Source organism: Falco biarmicus, chromosome Z (assembly GCF_023638135.1).
Source record: "Falco biarmicus isolate bFalBia1 chromosome Z, bFalBia1.pri, whole genome shotgun sequence".
NCBI lineage: Eukaryota > Metazoa > Chordata > Aves > Falconiformes > Falconidae > Falco > Falco biarmicus.
In genome coordinates, this window is record NC_079311.1 from 40,810,961 (window position 1) to 40,828,969 (window position 18,009).

The following is an 18,009-nucleotide window of genomic DNA, read 5'->3' on the forward strand; positions in this document are numbered from 1 at the left end:
CAGCGGTGCGGGCCGGCGGCACGGGGCTCTCCCGTCCTTTGCTTTTTTTCCTGAAGTTTATTGTAAAGGGGTAACGTTTGCGGGTTCGTCACGTGATCCTGACAGGTCCTGCCTATTGAGAACCAGACCACCCACATGGAGGACGATGGAGCTGCTTAATAGAAACAGGCATGTAATTGTGAGGCTTCCCAGCACTCTGCAGAATGCCTGCAACCTAGGAGGGTTATTTTTTTACACTTTCAGTTCCTTTGGGGTAAAAAAAAAAAGGAGGAGGAGAAGGAGAAGAGAGGGAGGGGAAGGAAGGAGGGAAGGAAGGAAGGAGGGGAGGAAGGAAGGAAGGAAGGAAGGAAGGAAAGGAAAGGAAGAAAGGAAGGAAAGAAAGAAAAAAGAAGAAAAAAGAAAAAGAAAGAAAGAAGAAAAGAAAGAAAGAAAAGAAAAAAAAGGAGGAAAGAAAGAGAGAAACTGGGGAAAAAGGAGCACAGAGGAAGAAAACCCCGATGTCCCATTGAAGCCGTCAGTGCCAGTGAACGAGGGCGCACCCAGCCCTCCGGCACGGCTCCCCACCAGCGGCTCCGGCAAGGGCAGCGATGGTAGGTGCAGCCCCGGCGGGCCACGGCGGGGAGGCAGAGGGACCGGGGGGGCGCAGCGGGGCCGGGGAACCCAGCGGACACGGCCCGGGCGCGGGGCGGGGGGCGGGGGCCGGGGGCCGGGGCGGTACTGGAGGAGCTGCGCGGGCCCTCGCCGGGGCCGATGGCGGCTGGGGCCCGGGGAGGGTGGAGGGGGGCGGGGGGAGCGTCCCTCCAGCCTTCGGGGGCCGGGGCTACGCCGGGGGACCGGGTCCTCCGCCACACCGGGGGCCGGGGGCCGGGCCTCCCACCCGCCGGGTCCGGCCCGAGCGGGGACGCCATCGCGGGGCACGGCTGGGCAGGGTGGGGTGGGGGCTCGGTGCGGGTCCCGGCGGCGGGGGCAGGGGGCGGCGGGGCGCCTCTGGGGCCGGGCACGGCTGTGCCTCTCTCCCGGCCGGCTACCGCGCCTTGGCGGTGCTGTGGCTCGGAACCCCCGGTAGGGAGGCGCGGGGGGGGACTCGCCTCGCCGCCGATGGAAGTCGCCCCTGCGGTGGCCGTGTGGCCCCGCGGAGGACTGCGGACGGGCCGCCGATCTCAGCATCCCGGCACCTGTGTGCGCTGCGGCCCAAGCAACCTGCTGTGCGGGAGCAGAAACCCCTCTCCGGGCGGGCTCCGCGGGACAGGGCCCGCAGGGAAGAGGCGGGTTTGCATCTTCTTTCTCCTTGGGAAAGCTGAATAAGGCTTCTTAGACGAGGCACACTGAGGAGCCCTTTCCTTCAGTTTTTAACTTAGGTTGAACGCCCGCAGCCAGTGAAAACATGCAGCTGTGGGGAACAGGAGGGACAGTTGCTCTCCAGCTTTGGCAGCACACACGCGTGGTGTGCCTAAGGTTAGGTTGAATAGCGGCCTCAGTCCGGCTCCAGGATCGGGCTCGGCATGTGGTTGGTACCTGGCATAGTCGGGACCACTACAGCGCTGCTGTCACCGGTCTTGCACATGTTGTCCCACTGCTCCCAGGGACAGGAGGCCAGAGGATGTTCGGTGACACATCTCCCCCTGGCCACCGCCTTATCACCGGTGTGGGAGGTAGATCAGGGGAGGAGAGGAGGGGGGGAGGCAAAAGAGGGGAGGGGAATGGGGGAGACATCTGGTGTCATCGTGTCACCGGGGTGGTTTTAAAAGAAACATTGGAGCCAAGGTGGGCATCTGCTAGCTCCTAACCAGATAGCATTTCACAGTTTTGGTTAGAAGGTCTCACATCGTTTCGGCACCAGTCTGATAGGTGTATCTAATTTCTGGTTTAGGGCTATTAGGGTCACTGTGTGTCCTGTATCTGGACGGGAGGTAGTATTGTTTAGAAATGTTAGGGCAGAGGAGGGAGGGGGAAGGAGGAGGAATCCTTTAAAATCTATTTGCTTTCAAGAGCCAGTAGATATAAAACAGGCAGCCCACTCTGAATTAATATGTCTTGGGGTTCTCTGTTTTTATCCTCTATTTCACACACACATGCATACACATGCACACACTCACATACACACACACCTTTTATTTTGTTCTGCCTTTGCCACAGTGTATAAAGCCCTATTGAGACATGTAGGCGTGATGTGTAAACCGGATTAGCAGTATGAAAGAAAGACATACAATGAGCCTGAATTGTTTTACTACCTTTTCATTTCTCACGCCTATATCTCTAATAAATTTGTTGCTCCAGCAGAGGGTCAAAGAGATCGTGTCGCTCAGCTTTTTTTTCTGCAAGACCCGATGGCAGAGATCACAAAAATGAATGCCCTGCCTCCTTCCAAACGCAAGACTTGAGCTGTATCTTTACACAGACCCGGTGCTGTCCAGACTGGCTAAAAATTGTTGCAGTGTAACTTTCCCCTCTCTATGCATATTAACGTCCTGCAAGTGGCAGGGCATTTTGCCAGGAAAAGAATCTGTTTTGACGACGGCTTGGCCTTGTAGAGCTAAAGGCCCTCGTGGAATATGACCGGTCTGCTAGGGCTGGGATGCCCTCCGGCTTTTGGAGGGAGAGGGGCTGCAGCTCCCGCCGCTGTCCTCCGCAGCTCCCCGGGCGCTCTGGGGCTCTGCGCTTCCCCCGGGAGCCTGCTGCAGCGCGGGAGGAGCACAGAACCCCCGGAGGCTCCTCTGGTGGCACATTTCCCCGCAGCCCTCCGCGGAAGAAAATGCCAGCGCTCCTGGGTTGGTGCTGTAGATCCCTCATTTGCTCCTTTGTGGCTTGCAGAGCGGCTTTCCATTAAAGGAGATCAGGGGTAATTAGCCGCATTATTTTGACAAGCTGGCTCGAGCAGTTCCCTTTCTTCCAGGGCTGAGGAGGGGGAGAGGGCTCGCTCCCGTGCCACCGCCTCCTTCCCCAGGCGCGGGCGCTGCGCAGCGGCGCTGCCCCGCAGAGCGGCTCCCCGCAGAGCGGTTCCCCGCGGCGCGCCGCCGCCGGCCTGCAGCCCCCGCCCGCCCGCGGCCCGGTGGGGCACCGAGCGGCAGCGGGGGGCCTCGGGCTGCACGGCAAGACCCGGTGAAGGTGCTGCCCTGTGGCTGTGCTGATGTCCGGAGGCCACTAGTGTCAGGCGTTGCGTGTGGAGCTCGGGGCCGAGGCGGAGCTGTGCCCTCGAGCAATGGAAAACGTGCCGTGAGAGACAAAAATCTGAGGATAGACAAAATCAGGTTATTTTCCCCCCAAGTTGCTCTTCTGCCAGGGTCAGTTCTTTTGTTGCCCCTACAAAAGGAAGCCAAAGCACTGGAGTTTCATTTCTGCGTCGTTTCTTTATTGAGGTAACCAGATGCTCCAGCAGCGCGATGCTCTTGGTGGTGTGCCCCACAGGCGATGAGCAACCTGGAAAAATGTGTTAGAGTAAAATTAGTGTAAATACCCGTTACCCATTGTTAACCTCTGTTGGGTTGATCGCTCACCTGGCTGGAAGAAGTGTGAAGCTCTGCATCATTAGGGGTTACAAGCACAAAGGTGGACCTAAGTAAGAGGCAGAGCATTACAAAATTAGGCTGTTGTGACCAGAGCAAAAACTTGAGATTCTTGTATGACAGCCCTGGCGGTCCAGGTATCAGGAGGACCAAGTATAAAAGGCTACAGGCTGTAGCCACTCTGTGCAAGGTGACACCTCAGGCCTTCACCACAGAGCAAGTGTGAGATAAGAATCTGTGGGACTCCCGTGAGTTGAAGACAGAAAAAGCCCTTGATGTAGAGGAGCAGTTGCACACACAGGGCATGCATATCACAGCCAGCAGTGCTTACAAATGTAAATAAGGGGAGACTGATTAGGAACAACATTATCGCCAGGAATGTAGCACGCAGGCATCGGCTATGAGGCAAACTGGGGGCAGCCACTGCTCTGACCACCCAAGTGGAGACTTTTACACTGACACTTCTTCCTTAAGGGAAAAAAAAAAAAAATACAGAAACAAGGCCAATTAGATCCCTGCAGTAATTCATCTCTTGTGTATGCTTTAAAAAAAAAAATTCCCTCCAGACCACAGGGAGAGAGGGGAGATTACGATAGTGCTTGTTGAATTTGAGTCTTCAGGCTGAGTTTTGGATCCAGGAGCAAGGACGGGTGCTGGGCTATTGTGTGAAGCATAGCAGGCAGGAGGCTGGCAGGAGGCAGGCAGGGCAGCTCTGGGGGCTTGAGGTGTTTGACGGGACACTCTTCTTCGGTTTTGGAGCCTGCTGGGAGGCCGAACCAAAACGCCTCTCCACCCCATCCCTTCTTTCTCCATCCCCCAGCCCTGCCACCCCATCAGACCCGTTCAAGTTGAGCAGGAGGCAGTGGCACAGTTCCGAGTGAGATAGACATCACTTTCCCAAGCGGAAACTTTAATTGGAGCTGGCCAACTGCACCCCTCCAACAGAAAACAGCCTTTAGCCCCAACTTCTTTAGAATTTTCTTCGCCCTTACGCATGCACCGACGCGTGCATGCGCGACAGGTCACTGCTCCCGGCAGCTTTCCTGGGGACAGTCCCGTGCGGAGCACACGGCCGGGTCTTCACGGAGGCAGGTTTCCCAGTGTGGGAAAACCAGAGGTGGGACGTAGAAGAAAGCAAAAGGGACCCTCGCACCGTCGGCTGTGACCCTGGGAAGCCGGTGAAGAGAGCCTCCGCACGGGCGGTACTGTGCGGTGCGCAGCCCGCTCCCGCCGGCGTCCCTGGCCCCCGGGGCGCTGCCCGCCCCCGCTGGCGGCGCCGGGGCTGTGCCTGGCAGCGCGGCCCCGTCCCTTCAGCCCCCCACGGGGCGGCCGGTGGCGGGCAGAGCCCCTGAGCCCCGGGGCACCGCCGGCGCCCTCCTCCCCTCGGGTGCCCACACGTTCTTCTTTCTCTGCCTCGCCCCCCCGCAATGAACGCACAGCCGCCGCGCCTCTCAGCCGCCCTGCTGGAGGGCAGTCCCCCCCGCCGCCTCCCCGGGCCGGGCGCGGTAGGCTCCCCGCTGACCGCCGCGCCTGTGCGCACGGAGCTCCGCCGGGGCGCAGAACCTCCGCGGGGAGCCGCGCTGGGGCCGGGGCGCGAAGTCCCGGGGCCGGGGGTAATGCGCGCAGCTGTAACGGCCGCAATTAATGGCTGATTCTCAATGAACAGAGACGGGGAGAAGCGGTGCCAAAAAAGTAAACAATCGCGTATAGTTCAAGAAGTGTTTAGCGCGGCCAGGCAGGCTGAGTTTCATGGACTTTTACACTAAAAACATATTAAAATTGGCTTTCCTCAGGTTTCAGTTAAAGAATGAGCCCTAAGTTGAAACAGGCTAGCTACTGCGTGGCTTTAAATCCCTCAAGTGTTGAGTTTTCATTGTGTTTTTCTAACTGGACGGAGTGGTTTTCTTGCAAGGAAATAAGTCTCCTCTTTAGTTAAAAAGAAAGAGAGAGGGAGAAAAATCTGGCACTTTCTACCGCAGTATCCACCACCCTGTCATTATTTCTGCAAGCCTGGGAATTCAGCTCGGACCTCCCAGTATTTGTTGCAGCTTGAGGCCAAGGTGCCTCTAAAAGGATTTCTTTTAAGGGCTTTAGAAACCGTTTAATGCTGCTTTCCCCCGCTTCCCTCTCTTTTTTAAAAGGGAAAAACATAATTCTGAACGTCGATCGCGAGAAAGTTCCGCGCGTGTATGCGTCTGCAAGCGTCCCGGGGCGGGGGGGGGGGGGGGGGGGGCGGGGGGAAGGGAAAAACTTTCTTGAAAAGAAAACGAAGAAGAAGGGGGGGAGGGGGGGGGCGGGGGGGGAGGCATTCCTTAATGGAAGTATTGCATGCAAAGAAGGCTGGATCACTTTAAGGCTCCCCCCTGAAGCTGGAGATGCACACACAAGGGTTGCCGGCCTGGGTGGTCTCTCTACTTTGGTGAGCTGTTGCTAAGCAGCTAATAATAGTCATGTTTGCTGAGTAATTTCTGCCCTCCCCGAGCCAATCGCCTCGCAGAAACCCAAGCCATCTGACAGCCCCGGGGGCGGGCTCTCAGCTCTTTTTTTTTCCTCCTTCTCCCTCTCCCTCTCGCTCGCTCTCCTCTCATACTCCCCCCCCCCCCCCCCCCCCCTCTTTATCCAAATGGAGAGAGTCCTTTTTTTCTTCTTCATCTCATCTCTTGAGCCGAGGAGCTGCAGCTCGGTGCTGCCGCGCACACGCCCGGGGTAGAGCGTCAGGCAGCCGGCCGCCCGCCGCCGCGGCGGGGCCGACCGCGGAGCCCCGCCGGCCCCGCGGCCCGCGGGAAGCACCCCGGCGCTGAGGCAGGATGGTGCAGTGCGGCGAGGCAGCGCAGCAGCAGCAGGAGCCGCCGCGGCCGGCCGCGCAGCCGTCCCCGCCGCCGTCGCTGAGCCCCGCCGCGGACAGCGGCTTCCCTGAGGCAGCGGCGGCCGGAGGAGGCGATTTCAGCGGGAGCGGAGGAAAGGGCGGCGGCAGCCGGGGGGGGGGCCGGGGGTCGCGCCCGCCCGCCCGCCCTCGCCGGGCGCGGGGAGCGGCCGCCTGCAGCTCGGGGTCCGCGCGCGATGTGGCAATGGGAGGCGCGGGGACCGACTCGGCCGGAGCGGCCGCGGCGGCAGCCGCCGCCCCGCGCCCCGCGTGAGGCGGCCGTGCCGCAGCAGCCCCACAGCAGCAGCGGCGGCGGCGGCGCAGGCAGCCGCCCCCGCAGCAGCAGCAGCCCGCGGCCCGCAGCGCCGCCAGCCCCCCGCGGCCCCCCGCCGCGCCCCCGGGCCCCCGGGCCCCGCCGCGGCGGCGGCAGCGCCAGCTCCCCTGTCCCGCCGGTGGCGGCAACATGGCCTCGGCCGGTAACGCGTCGGAGCCGGAGACCAGCAGCAGTGCGGGCGGCGGCGGCCACCCCGGCCGGGCGGCGAGGAGCGGCGGCGGGAGGCGACGAAGGACCGGAGGGAATCGGCGTGCCGCGGCCCCCGACCGGGAGTATCTGCAGCGGCCAAGCTACTGCGATGCGGCTTTCGCCTTGGAGCAGATTTCAAAGGTGCTTTCAATCTCTCTTTTTTTTCCAGAGAAACACGCTAGTGCTAGCGCTGTTTTTCGGCGGGGGAGGAGAGGGGTGGTGTGTTTTCTCGTGGGGGTGGAAGGAGGAGATGGAAATGAAACGGCCACCAATAAAATGCTGGGAAAAAAGAGAGGGACGTCTGTGACTCTTCAGTGCGGGAGAGAGTGCCCTCCTTCCCTCCCTTCTCGCCCGTGCGTGCCCTGTGCGTGCTCGTGCTGCGGAGCAGTCCTCCGCTTAAATTTCCTGAGACGGCCTCGGCTCGCTCCCGGCTAGCCCCCGGCCCGCTCCCCCTCCGCTTCCCTTCCGCTTCTCCATCCCTTCGTAGCGCCTTGCGACCCCGGCAACACCCGCTCCCGACCGGGCCGGGGGGAAAGCGGGCGGCCGTTTTTTTGGCAGAAGTTGTGCTTTTGTGAAGTTCTCCGCCGAGCGCCGGTACGGCGACTGCCTTCAGAGAGGGGGGCGTCCCGCAGCAGAGGACGCCTGCACCCCGGCGTTTTCTTCCCCCGTCGATCGGAGGAGAGGCGAGGGCCGTAAACAAATCGCTACCTTAGCTCTGCGGCGCGGGTCGCGCCGGTCCCCGCGGAGGGCTGGAGGAGCCGGAGCGCTCCGCAAGCCCGGCCCGGGCGGGGCGGAGGGACGGCCCCGGCCTCCAATCTCAGGCGGCCAAAAAATGTTCAAAGTAAACAAACTCGAAAAGCTGCCTTGCTGCAAGGATGGTTTCACTTCAGGGAGCGGATTTCTAGGCTTTGTAAGAAGGGGAAAGGAGGAGAAAAAAAAAATCCATGTGGCTGCCCTCTTCCGTTCACAAATATTGTCGTAACTTACAGATGGCTGCTCTGCTTCCTAATTCAGATCACACAGCGTCTCCAAACTCTATGGAAATGAATTACTTCTGATCTTACGGCGCTGCTCACCACGTGGGTGCTGCCTCAGCACCAAACCTCTGCTCGGAGCAGGGAGCTGGGGAAACGGCAGCAAACTCCTACCGACTAGCTTTCTGTCACCCACCCTCCCCCCCCCCAGCCCTTCAGGGGTCTAAGGAGAACAGGAAAAGGGGCTTTCTTGTGGCTGTTGAGGTTCATCGGATGTGGTTACTCCTGTCCTGGAGCCGCGGGTCTTGCCAGCACGAAATGCTTTGCAGCCTGGGCTGCTGGCGGTGTCTTGGGCACGACAGGAGCGTGGCGGGCAGCACAGGCGAGGGCGCAGGGGTCTGATGCCGTGGCGTCACACCCAACCCGTGTGTTGGTCTGGGGCGAGGACGGCGACCAGCAGGTACATCTTGGCCTGTGCAGGCGCCCAGCCGGAGGTGGCCGCCTGGCCGGGCGGTGGGGCCAGGGCCCAGCTGGCAGGACGCCCGCTTGAGCTGTCGGTCGTGCTCGCTCCTCGGTCCCCAGGGACGCTGCGTGAGAGCCTGGCCCCAGGGGCGCGAGCCGCCCCCCGTGGGAGGGCGGGGGGCGCTCCCCGCCATGCCCCAGGCCGGGCGCGTCGGGCGGCCTGCTGCGGCCCCTCAACTACTGACCTCTTCTTGCCTTGCAGGGGAAGGCGACGGGACGAAAAGCGCCGCTGTGGCTGCGAGCAAAGTTTCAGAGACTGCTATTTAAACTGGGCTGTTACATTCAGAAAAACTGCGGGAAGTTTTTGGTTGTCGGCCTCCTGATATTTGGGGCTTTCGCTGTAGGATTAAGGGCAGCTAATCTGGAAACCAACGTGGAAGAGCTGTGGGTGGAAGGTAAGTCCGGGGTCGGTCGGTCCGTCCGTCCCGTCCCCCCCCGCCTTGCTGCCGCCGCCCTCTCCCCGCCTGGCCGGTCGGGTAGAGTGTTGGAGCGGCGGAGGCCGCAGTGCCTGGGCGCGTACGCCTGGGCGGGGGGGGGGCCACCCCGCACGCCGGGGAGGGCCCACCGCCGGCGGGGCACCCCGCGGCGCGGTTGGGCGGCCGGCTCTCGAGGGGGGCGGCGGGCGCTGGGCCGGGGCGCGCGCGGCCCCGGGCGGCGCGTACCACTTCCCTGCTCGTGGGGGGCCGCGGCGGCAGGCCCGTGCACTCCACGGGGGGCGCCGGCCGAGACCGCCCCAGCCACCCCGCGTCCGCGCCACTGGCACGTCTGTCCGTGCGGGAGGGCTGCGGGCGGCGGGTCTCTGCGTTCCCGTCGGCGGTGGGAGGTGGCCGCGCTGCCGGGAGGCTCCCCTCCGCCATTTTGGGAGTGCGTGCGCCCGCGGCGGGGGGAGGGGGAGGGGGAGGGAAGCGAGGAGCACGGCAGGGCGGGTGCCTGTGTGTGGTCCTGTTTTTTGGGCGGCTTTCAAGCGGGGGCGGGGGGGGGGGAGCGTTTGTCTCAAGGTAAAAAAAAACAAAAAACAAAAAAAATAAAAAAAAGGGGGGAGAGGAGGGAAAAAAAAAAAAAAAAAAGAAAAAACCCAACCCAAACCAAAACCAACAAAAGGCTTCCGAGGCGAAGCGGGGCCCAGGCCGGCCGCGGCCGCCGGTAGCGGGGTGGCCGCGGGCGGTGCCCGGGGCGGGCAGCGCCTCCTCCAGGCCCAGCTCGAAGGCGCCGGTGTAGGTAGGCCGGGCTTGGTGAAGCAGAGGAGCGGCACCGGGGGCGCCGGGGCTTCCCGGGCTGCCGTTTGAAACAGACGCCCCCCTACCCCGGAGGAAAACATGGGGGGGTATGGGGTGGGCAGAGTGGTGTCGCCAGCGCTCCCCTCGCAGGCCCTGTGTGTCCCTCAGGGAGCGGGGCAGCCGGCCCAGGCGGATTGCCCGCCCTGCTCGGAGAGGCATGGCTCCAGGCTGCCGAGGGGGTTGCGTTTTTTGGTGGTTTTTTTCTTTTTTTTTAAATTTTTTTTTCTGGGGGCAAATATTATTTACTTAGCATCACGTTCCCCCCTTAGCTAGGTTGATGTGAAAACAGTTCCTTGATTGCAGTAGTTACTCTGGGCTTATGTCAAAGTTGCTTGCAGCAGAATTTGGCTTATAAAAGTTAATATGGAAGGCTGCATAAATACTCATTACTAAATAGCTCTCTGTATGTGCGTGTGTGGAAAAGCTAGTGGTGAGCACAAAGTTAGTGGCTGTTACGAAGGTGGTCTGACCCACCCTATGGATGAATTAGGGTATATAGGACCAGATTCCATCCTTGTAGGTAACAGCAATATTGAGGTCAGGATGAGGTTCATGGGTCATTTAGTGAGTATTGGTTTTTCTGTTTTGGAGAATAATGTGTTACCAACTGAACTTTTTTGGTCCTTGTAGTCCAGGAAACCAAAATATGATGAGATCTGCTGCCAACAGCTCTGAGAAACAGAGCAGGCAGTACAGAAGGCCATCCATAGGCAGAGATGTCCATTCAGAGTATAGTGGTCGCTAGGTCCTGTGTACCTGAAATACTAATGCAAACAATTGTGAACATCTGGGTTTTTTTGGTTGTGGATTTTTTTTTTTTTTTAGGTCCCTGTGACATTGTGGCAAAGTTTGGTTTGTCATTTTTTTCCTCATACACGTTTGTTGGCCAAATGCAGGAATATAGGATGGTTTAGGTTGGAAAAGACCTTTGAGGTCATGGAGGCCAACCATTAACCTGGCACTGCCAAGTCTGCCACTAAACCATGTCCTTAAGTGCCACATCTACACCTCTTTTAAATACCTCCAGGGGTGGTGCCTCAGCCATTTCCCTGAGCAGCTCCAATGCTTGACAACCCTTTCCATGAAGAAATTTTTACTAATATCCAATCTAAACCTCCCCTGGTACAACTTGGGGCCGTTTCCTCTTGTCCTATCACTTGTTATCTGGGAGAAGAGACCTGCCCCCACCTGGCTACAATCTCCTTTCAGGTAATTGTAAAGCAGTAAGATCTCCCTTGAGCCTCAATGCGTGCTTCAATGTCTCTCTTGTAGCAAGGTGCCCAAAACTGAACACAGTACTTGAAGTGTGGCCTCACCTGTGCTGGGTACAGGTGGACCATCACCCTTCTAGTCCTGCTGGCCACACTGTTTCAGATACAAGCCAGGATGCTGTTGGCCTTCTTGGCCACCTGGGCACACTGCTGGCTCCCATTCAGCTGGCTGTTGACCAACACCCCCAGGTCCTTTTCTGCCAGGCAGTTTTCCAGCTGCTCTTCCTCAAGCCTGCAGGGTTGCGTGGGGTTGTTGTGACCCAGTGCAGGACCTGGCATTGTACCTTGTTGAGCCTCATACAATTGGTCTTGGCCCATTGATCCAGCCTGTTCAGATCCCTCTGCAGAGCCTGCCTGCCCTCCAGCAGGTCAACACTTACCTGCCTCGGGCCCTTGCCCCCAACTTGGTGCTGGCTGAGGGTGCTGTCAATCCCCTTGTCCAGCTTGTCACTAAAGATATTAAACGGAACTGGCACCGGTACTGAGCCCTGGGGAACACCGCTTGTGACCAGCTGCCAGCTGGATGTAGCTCCACTCACCAGCACTCTTTGCACCCAGCCATCAGCCAGATTTTTACTTAGTGAAGAGTACACCCGTCCAAGCCATGAGCAGCCATTTACTCCAGGAGAATGCTGTGGGAAACAGCATCAAAGGCTTTACTGAAATCTAGGTAGACAACATCCGCAGCTTTGCCCTCATCCACTAGGCAAGGTCATCTTTTAGAAGGAGATCAGGTTCATCAGGCACGACCTGCCTTTCATAAACCTGTGCTGGCTGGGGCTGATCACCTGGTTATCCTGTACATGCAGTGTAGAGTAAGAGATTACTTGAAATGTATTTCAAGTAATAGTTTTGATTTGCTGCTGAAGCTTTTTACAGTTATTACTGCTGAATAAATTGCCACTATTTATGTAAAGAAACTGGTTTTGTATGGTGTATTTCTGAAAACCGTGGAGCATGGAACATAATAGAGCACTGAATTTTGCTGGAAGTAAATGGTTGCTTTAAAAGCATAACACAATTAATTAAAAATAGTGAAGTGAAGTTTGAATGAGTTTTAAGACCATGCACATTCCAAGATAAATGATTACTAGTCTGGCCCTGAAGCTATTATGGCTGAAATATTTACATAAGTTTAGAAACCCACCTGGTAGGCAAACTTTCAAAGAGAGAAAAAGAAAAACAGATCTCCAAATATCATTATTTCAGTTTTCCTGTAGTAGTCTTCCTCCTTCAGAATTTGTGCCAGCACTCTTGGCCTTCTCTGAGCCTCCTGATACCAAAGTGGCTTTCCTCTCAGCTTGTTTCTTGGCACTAAATGTTGTACAGTAGCTTTTTTTCTTTTTTTTTTTTTCTTTTTTTTTTTTTTTTTTTTAAACACAATCCTCCTCTGGCTGCTGTTCAGAGCACTTCACTTATTACTGTGTCCCCCACAGTGTGCTCTGCATCCATGCTTCTGTCTTGTATTCTGGCTTTCTGGAGTCTTTGACTGGGACACATAACTGTTTCCCCTCAGCCCATCAGCAGGTCTGTCATCCCTATGTGCATAACTTGCTAGTGGAGAATACTTGTTTTAGTTTCTTGGCCAAACAAATTCTGGACTGGCATTTTAATGACAGTTCTGTTATCCACAGCCATTCAGCTTTAGTTGCACTTCTATAGGTGGGTGTCCATGCATACTGGAATTGTTGAGACTGTTTAGCATCTTTATACATTGTACACCCTTGAGAGGAAAAAAAGGGCTTTGCATTGATTTCCTCTGTGACTGAATTTTGTTGGACACAGATGTGCTTTTAGAAACATCTATTCATAACTAGAAAGTACTCTGCATGGAAAAGAAATCATGCCCATAACTGGTTATGTTTTTTGCTACCACTCTAATAAGCAGTCTAGAGACCCTGTGTGTGAACAGCAGTCACACATGTAAAGTCACAGCCTCTGCTTCTGAAAGAAGGTAGTTTTCTGGCTCCAGAGAAGGTTCTGTTAAGTGGAGCTTGAAATTTGGCTACTTCAGAGCCTTGAATGGTGTTAATTGGAGCAGCTCATGAGGGGAGAGGTGGTCTAGTCTTGTTCCTTGATAATTTATTTCATGTCACCTTTGTCTTGGGATTTTTTTCCCTTCACTTTCTTCATTATTTTTTCTTCTTAAAGAGGTTCAAGGTCATGGTGTTCTTTCCTTCCTTTCTTGTTTTCTGCACTTTTTGCACTAGCTGTAGCTCATAGTTCAGCTTATTGCTTGGAATAAAGTGAGTGTGTTCTAATTGCAAGTGAATTAGGACTGAATACATATGGCAGGATGAGTTTGCAAGTGAAGATTTGAGCTATTTGTAGTATGGTTTTCTTTAAAGGGGCAAAAATAAGGTTCCTTTACTGTAGTATTTATGACTGACCCATCTTAAAATACATTAATCTAGGTGAAAATGAGCAAGGTGTGTGAGTGATGGAGGAGCCAGTATTTCCACAGATTCTCAGTTGGCTTAATCCAGCAAGATCAAGTGCAGGTTTCCAATAGAGGAAAGTTATTCTTAGGTTCTGCCTAAGGCATTGGTTGACTTAACATTAGTATTCTTTGGAGAAACAAAAAAGAATAGTAAAGGAACAGATCTTCCTGAATTTGTTGTTTCAAGGATACAAATTTACCTGAGTGGACTGGAGTAACATTGAGTTTGGTTTGGAAACAGTTAGCAGGAATTGACCCGGTTGGGTATAATTCTGTTCTCCCACAAACATGCACGTTTGTGCACAGCAGCAGAGTAGTACTGTTGTAGGTGTGCTTGCATGTCCATCACTACATTGACATAGTGCAGATGGCAGAAGAGCAGGAGTTACTGTGCTGATGAATCTGAGGTGGGTTGCTGGTAGGCTGTGTGGCAGTCTGAGGGGTTGTCTGTGATCACATCACCACATTTGTTAGTTTCATGTGGATCAGGTGACATAAGATCTTACTTATCTCTGAATACTGTCTTGCACTGTGTTATGTTCCTCAGTGCATATTGAAGTTCGTTGAAAGGTGTTTATCTGGAAAATTTCCAAGTCTGCTGTTTTGTTTGAATTAAGTATGGTTATATATTATGTGGTTTCTCAAATGTGAAAGTAGCAGTGGTGTTTCCATGTGATGGTCATCTGGGCAACATGCTCTTTTTAATGTTTACTTGTTGAAATGAAAGAGTATTTCAGTCCCTGCTTCTGTTTTGAAAAATAACATCAAATTCTAATAGTTAAGCTTTACATGATGTTTGTGGGTAAAAACATCAGGACAGTAGTTGTTATGTTCCCATGAATTTGAACTCCCTCTGTTTCTGTATATTGGAAGTTGTTGAGAAAAGATGTTTAAAGGTTTTAGTTATATAGGTGTTTGATTGTCATCTTTCAAGGGCCTGCTATTAAATTCAAAGTCACTGGGGGTCTCTGTTAGGTTCCATCTTGTCCATATCACTGTTCAGAGTTGGTGATCCTTGCTAAAAATGTTCATCAAAAACCCTCACAAAAACCCAAACAAACCAGCTTCAATGTTTAAAATTTCTCTTTCATCTGTAAGATGAAGGTATTACATGTGACCATTCTTTGGCCATTGGGAAGGTGAAGGGCGAAATCCTGAACTCACTAAATATAGTGGCAGAACTTGAAAGCACTTTAGCGTAACCAGGCCTTACCCATGTACAAAGCTGCAGCAGCCTAACGGTGTGCCCCTGCTCTACCTGTTCTGTGAAGGGCAAGAGAAGGGTCCTGTAGAACTGGCACCCCCTAAGCTGTAAGTGCATGGTTGCACTGTTCCTTCTGCCTTTCAGACTTTAGAAGCATTTAATTTACTCAAGACTGGAGAAAATTAATCTTCATTGTTATTTCCAAGCTTAATACGCTACCGCCAATGTCTGTTCCAGAATGTGCCCTACAGATCCTTGTGTGGAAGGGTCTCTTTCCTTCCGTGTTGAAACATACATTTAAACAGGACAATAACTTGGCTGCATCATTCCCCTCTTCCTCTCCTCTGAGCTTTGAGTGTGATCTGGCACTCTGGGGGATTTTGCTGCTTATGAACAGCATGTGAAGGCATTTCTGTAGTCCTGGTGAGCTTGGAGATTTCAGGACAGAAATCCTGGAGTGAAATACAACACCTGAAAGCAACATTGTTTTATCGTTGTGTCCTGATGCCACTGCTGCTGAGCAGGAACAAGGGGTACGTAGGCAAGCAGCAGAGCTAGCTCAGCTGTAGGGCTGGCTGCTGCTGGAGTTATGGTGCTCTATGGAGTGGTGGTGAGTGGTTTGAGGTCTACTACCAGCTCCTGTTACCTGCTAAGCGGGCTGACTTTTTCTTGTAGAGAGCGGGCTTTCTTTTCTCATTATTCCTTAGTAGACACTGGATTCAGCCAAGAATGAACTCTAAAAGTCATGGGTACTGAGACTTCCTTTCAACAGAGAATGCATTAAGGAAAACTCTACCTCCTCACCCTGACTCCATCCATTTTCATGATTTATTTTTTCCGTGGGAAGAGAAGGTCCAAGCCCTGTTATTAAGTAGTATTTGTGGTGGTTCCCCAGGAAGTAGTAATGCTACGTAGTGTATACATGTATCAGTTCTTTACTGCTCAACGCATTTAAAGGCTGTTGGGTTCAAGTGGATGTTACAGTTACACGTAACTGTTAGGAGGCTCCAAAATATGACAGCTTCCAGATGTATGAACCGACTGATCCCTTTGTTTGGATTATGCACCACAGCTGATGCCTAGATTAGTGCTGGCTGGACAAAGCTATGGGAGATTTGTCTGGTTTCCACAATGCCATGTTTATATTTCATTTGGATTTCTCCTTCAAAGCTGACCTCCCTATGACCTGTTGGAGCTCTGTCCACTAGGACTCTATAGTTTTAGTGTGTCTGCAACTGCTTTCCTTTTGGTGTCTAATGGAACATTTTGACACTCATGGATTTTTATGCACAATCCTTTTAACTTAGTGAATTACATGTTTCAACCTATGAGCACTCAGGTAAAACCATGCTTGTAAAGTTTTCTGCCCCACAGCTAGCTTTTTAAGAATATTCTGATTGGTTAAAACAGCGTTTTGGTTATAGACCTTGTGGGGCTGTTCCTTGTCAGGCATTTTCTTCTGTATATTGGATACAGTTCAGTCTTGCAGCCTTTGCACAGTGCTTTTTTTTCTCTGTAGATGATGGCGTGGATATACATGGTTCTGGCTGCTCTTAAATGAGTTCATCAGGAGCTGGAATGCAGAATTTTACTAAAAAGTTCATTCTCCTTTGTGTCTACTATACAATTTTTATCTGTTTTTTCAGTCATGCTTATTAATCTTCAGTATGCCTTTTGTTTCTTTTCATTTCTCTAGTCTCTCCTGCCTTGTATTATGCAGGAGGTCTTTTCCCCATGTGTGTTTATGAGTTTACTCTACCTGAGAAAACCTGAAGAAATCAGTAAGACTCCTTAAGGGCTAAGTGACAGTTCAGCAATAAGAAGTGCATTCCCCTGTCAGAAAGATAAAGATACACAAATTTCATTATTACTTACAGAAACTGTATGGTTTTCTACTGTTCATGCTTTACTGGGGTAACAGATTCCCAAGATGCTGTCTCATGACAGAAAACTCTGCTCTTGCAAGTATGATTTCTGCACTAAAAGTGCATGCTATCATACAATGACCACTTTATTTATGTGCCCATGAATCAAGGAGAACAGGAAAATATTTTGCTTCTGTTTTACATGATCTGTGCTATTTTATTATCCACTTAGAGTGTGCTAAATATGATCAATGACTACTGGGTACAATAAGCTATGTTCATCCAGTTGAGTGACTTTGACTTGGAATGATTTTTCATTGTACATTGCACTAGAAATAGATGGATTGGAGTTGCAAGGAGTAACTGAATTCAGAATTTAAAAATAAAATTATTTTTTAATTCCTTTTTTGCTGTGTAAACTTGGTTTAATATCTGTAAATACAATATACTCATTATTGATTTTTCTCTGTTATTTTCATTCAGCATCACCTCAGTTGCTATAAACATCCTGAGTTTGGCAGAAGCAGTAGTTTCATGAGGTAAAAAGTCCTTTATGGAAACTGCTGACCATATAGATGTTCTGATGTATGGAGTATTTTAATTTTGGTTTTTAGAATGAATGTCTTGGCTTTAACTTCTGCTTGGTTTTGGAAAAGTTAGTTATTTCAGTGCTTGAGCAAAATATATAAGAGGTAAGGGAATGAGCAGAACTATAACCTGACTCTTTCTACAAAGGTGCTGCTCCTTTAGAGAATTGTACTGAACTTAATTCCAGCTTCAAATATACAAGTAATCATTGTATATTTGAAACATCTGTATTTTGCTCATGTGCAAGGAAAAGCTGGTATTGTACACCCATATGCCTGAAGCTAGAACTGAGCCTTAAACTGTAATACACCCTTCATTTACTAACAAGGAGATAAATAGAAAGAAACAGCCTTCTCTTGTTTACCAGACTGATGCATTTCTGTTTTTCAGTCAGCAACCAAAAGCTAAGTGCAGCAAACTAGAAATGAACACTGTTAAGTCAAGTTGTATGATTTCTTCCCCCCCTTAAATGATTGCTTAAGGGCTTCTGGCCCCTAGCTCAGGAATCCTGCCCAAAAATGCCAGATGTATTACACAGTCAACTATCGCAACGTAAATAGTGTTCTGTGCCATGAGAGCAGGGTGGTCCATCTCCTAGTTTAACAAAAAAAAAAAACAACCAAAAAAAACCCCACACGCACACACACAAAAAAAAAAAAAAAAAAAGGAAAAATCCACACAGTAAAATAACACAGTAAAATAAGCCGAAATAAGCACAGTAGTGTTATTTGTGTTTTTGGCTGCACAGCCAGTGTTTTGGAGCTGAAAGAACTCAGATAAATTAGTGCTTTGGACTGGCAGATAATAGTAACTGAAACTGAGATGTTAGAAAGCAAGATGTGTCTTGGTTGAGGCTGCTTAATTTAGTCAAACAGGCACTTAATAAGTAAAATGTTAAAAGTGAAGGCCCTTGCTGACAGGCAAAACCTGTTACTTTACCTTATTGTGAACAGCAGTCTCATGCACATGGGAGCAGAGT

The 18,009-nt window shown here is 52.5% G+C and overlaps 1 protein-coding gene across 4 annotated transcripts in view; it reads left to right on the forward strand.

The window, feature by feature from the left end:
- The first annotated feature begins 404 nt into the window (after positions 1 to 404).
- Positions 405 to 18,009, forward strand: part of PTCH1 (patched 1) — a 74,651-nt gene continuing 57,046 nt past the window's right edge. For 2 of the 4 annotated variants that reach the window (XM_056324913.1, XM_056324914.1), the window contains exons 1-2: positions 5,827 to 7,030; positions 8,588 to 8,780. In XM_056324913.1, the coding sequence (XP_056180888.1) occupies positions 6,830 to 7,030; positions 8,588 to 8,780 (394 nt within the window). In that variant the 5' untranslated portion in view covers positions 5,827 to 6,829. Of the gene's footprint in view, positions 591 to 5,826; positions 7,031 to 8,077; positions 8,324 to 8,587; positions 8,781 to 18,009 lie in introns of those variants that run through there. The other 2 variants (XM_056324915.1, XM_056324916.1) reach the window with 2 other exon arrangements.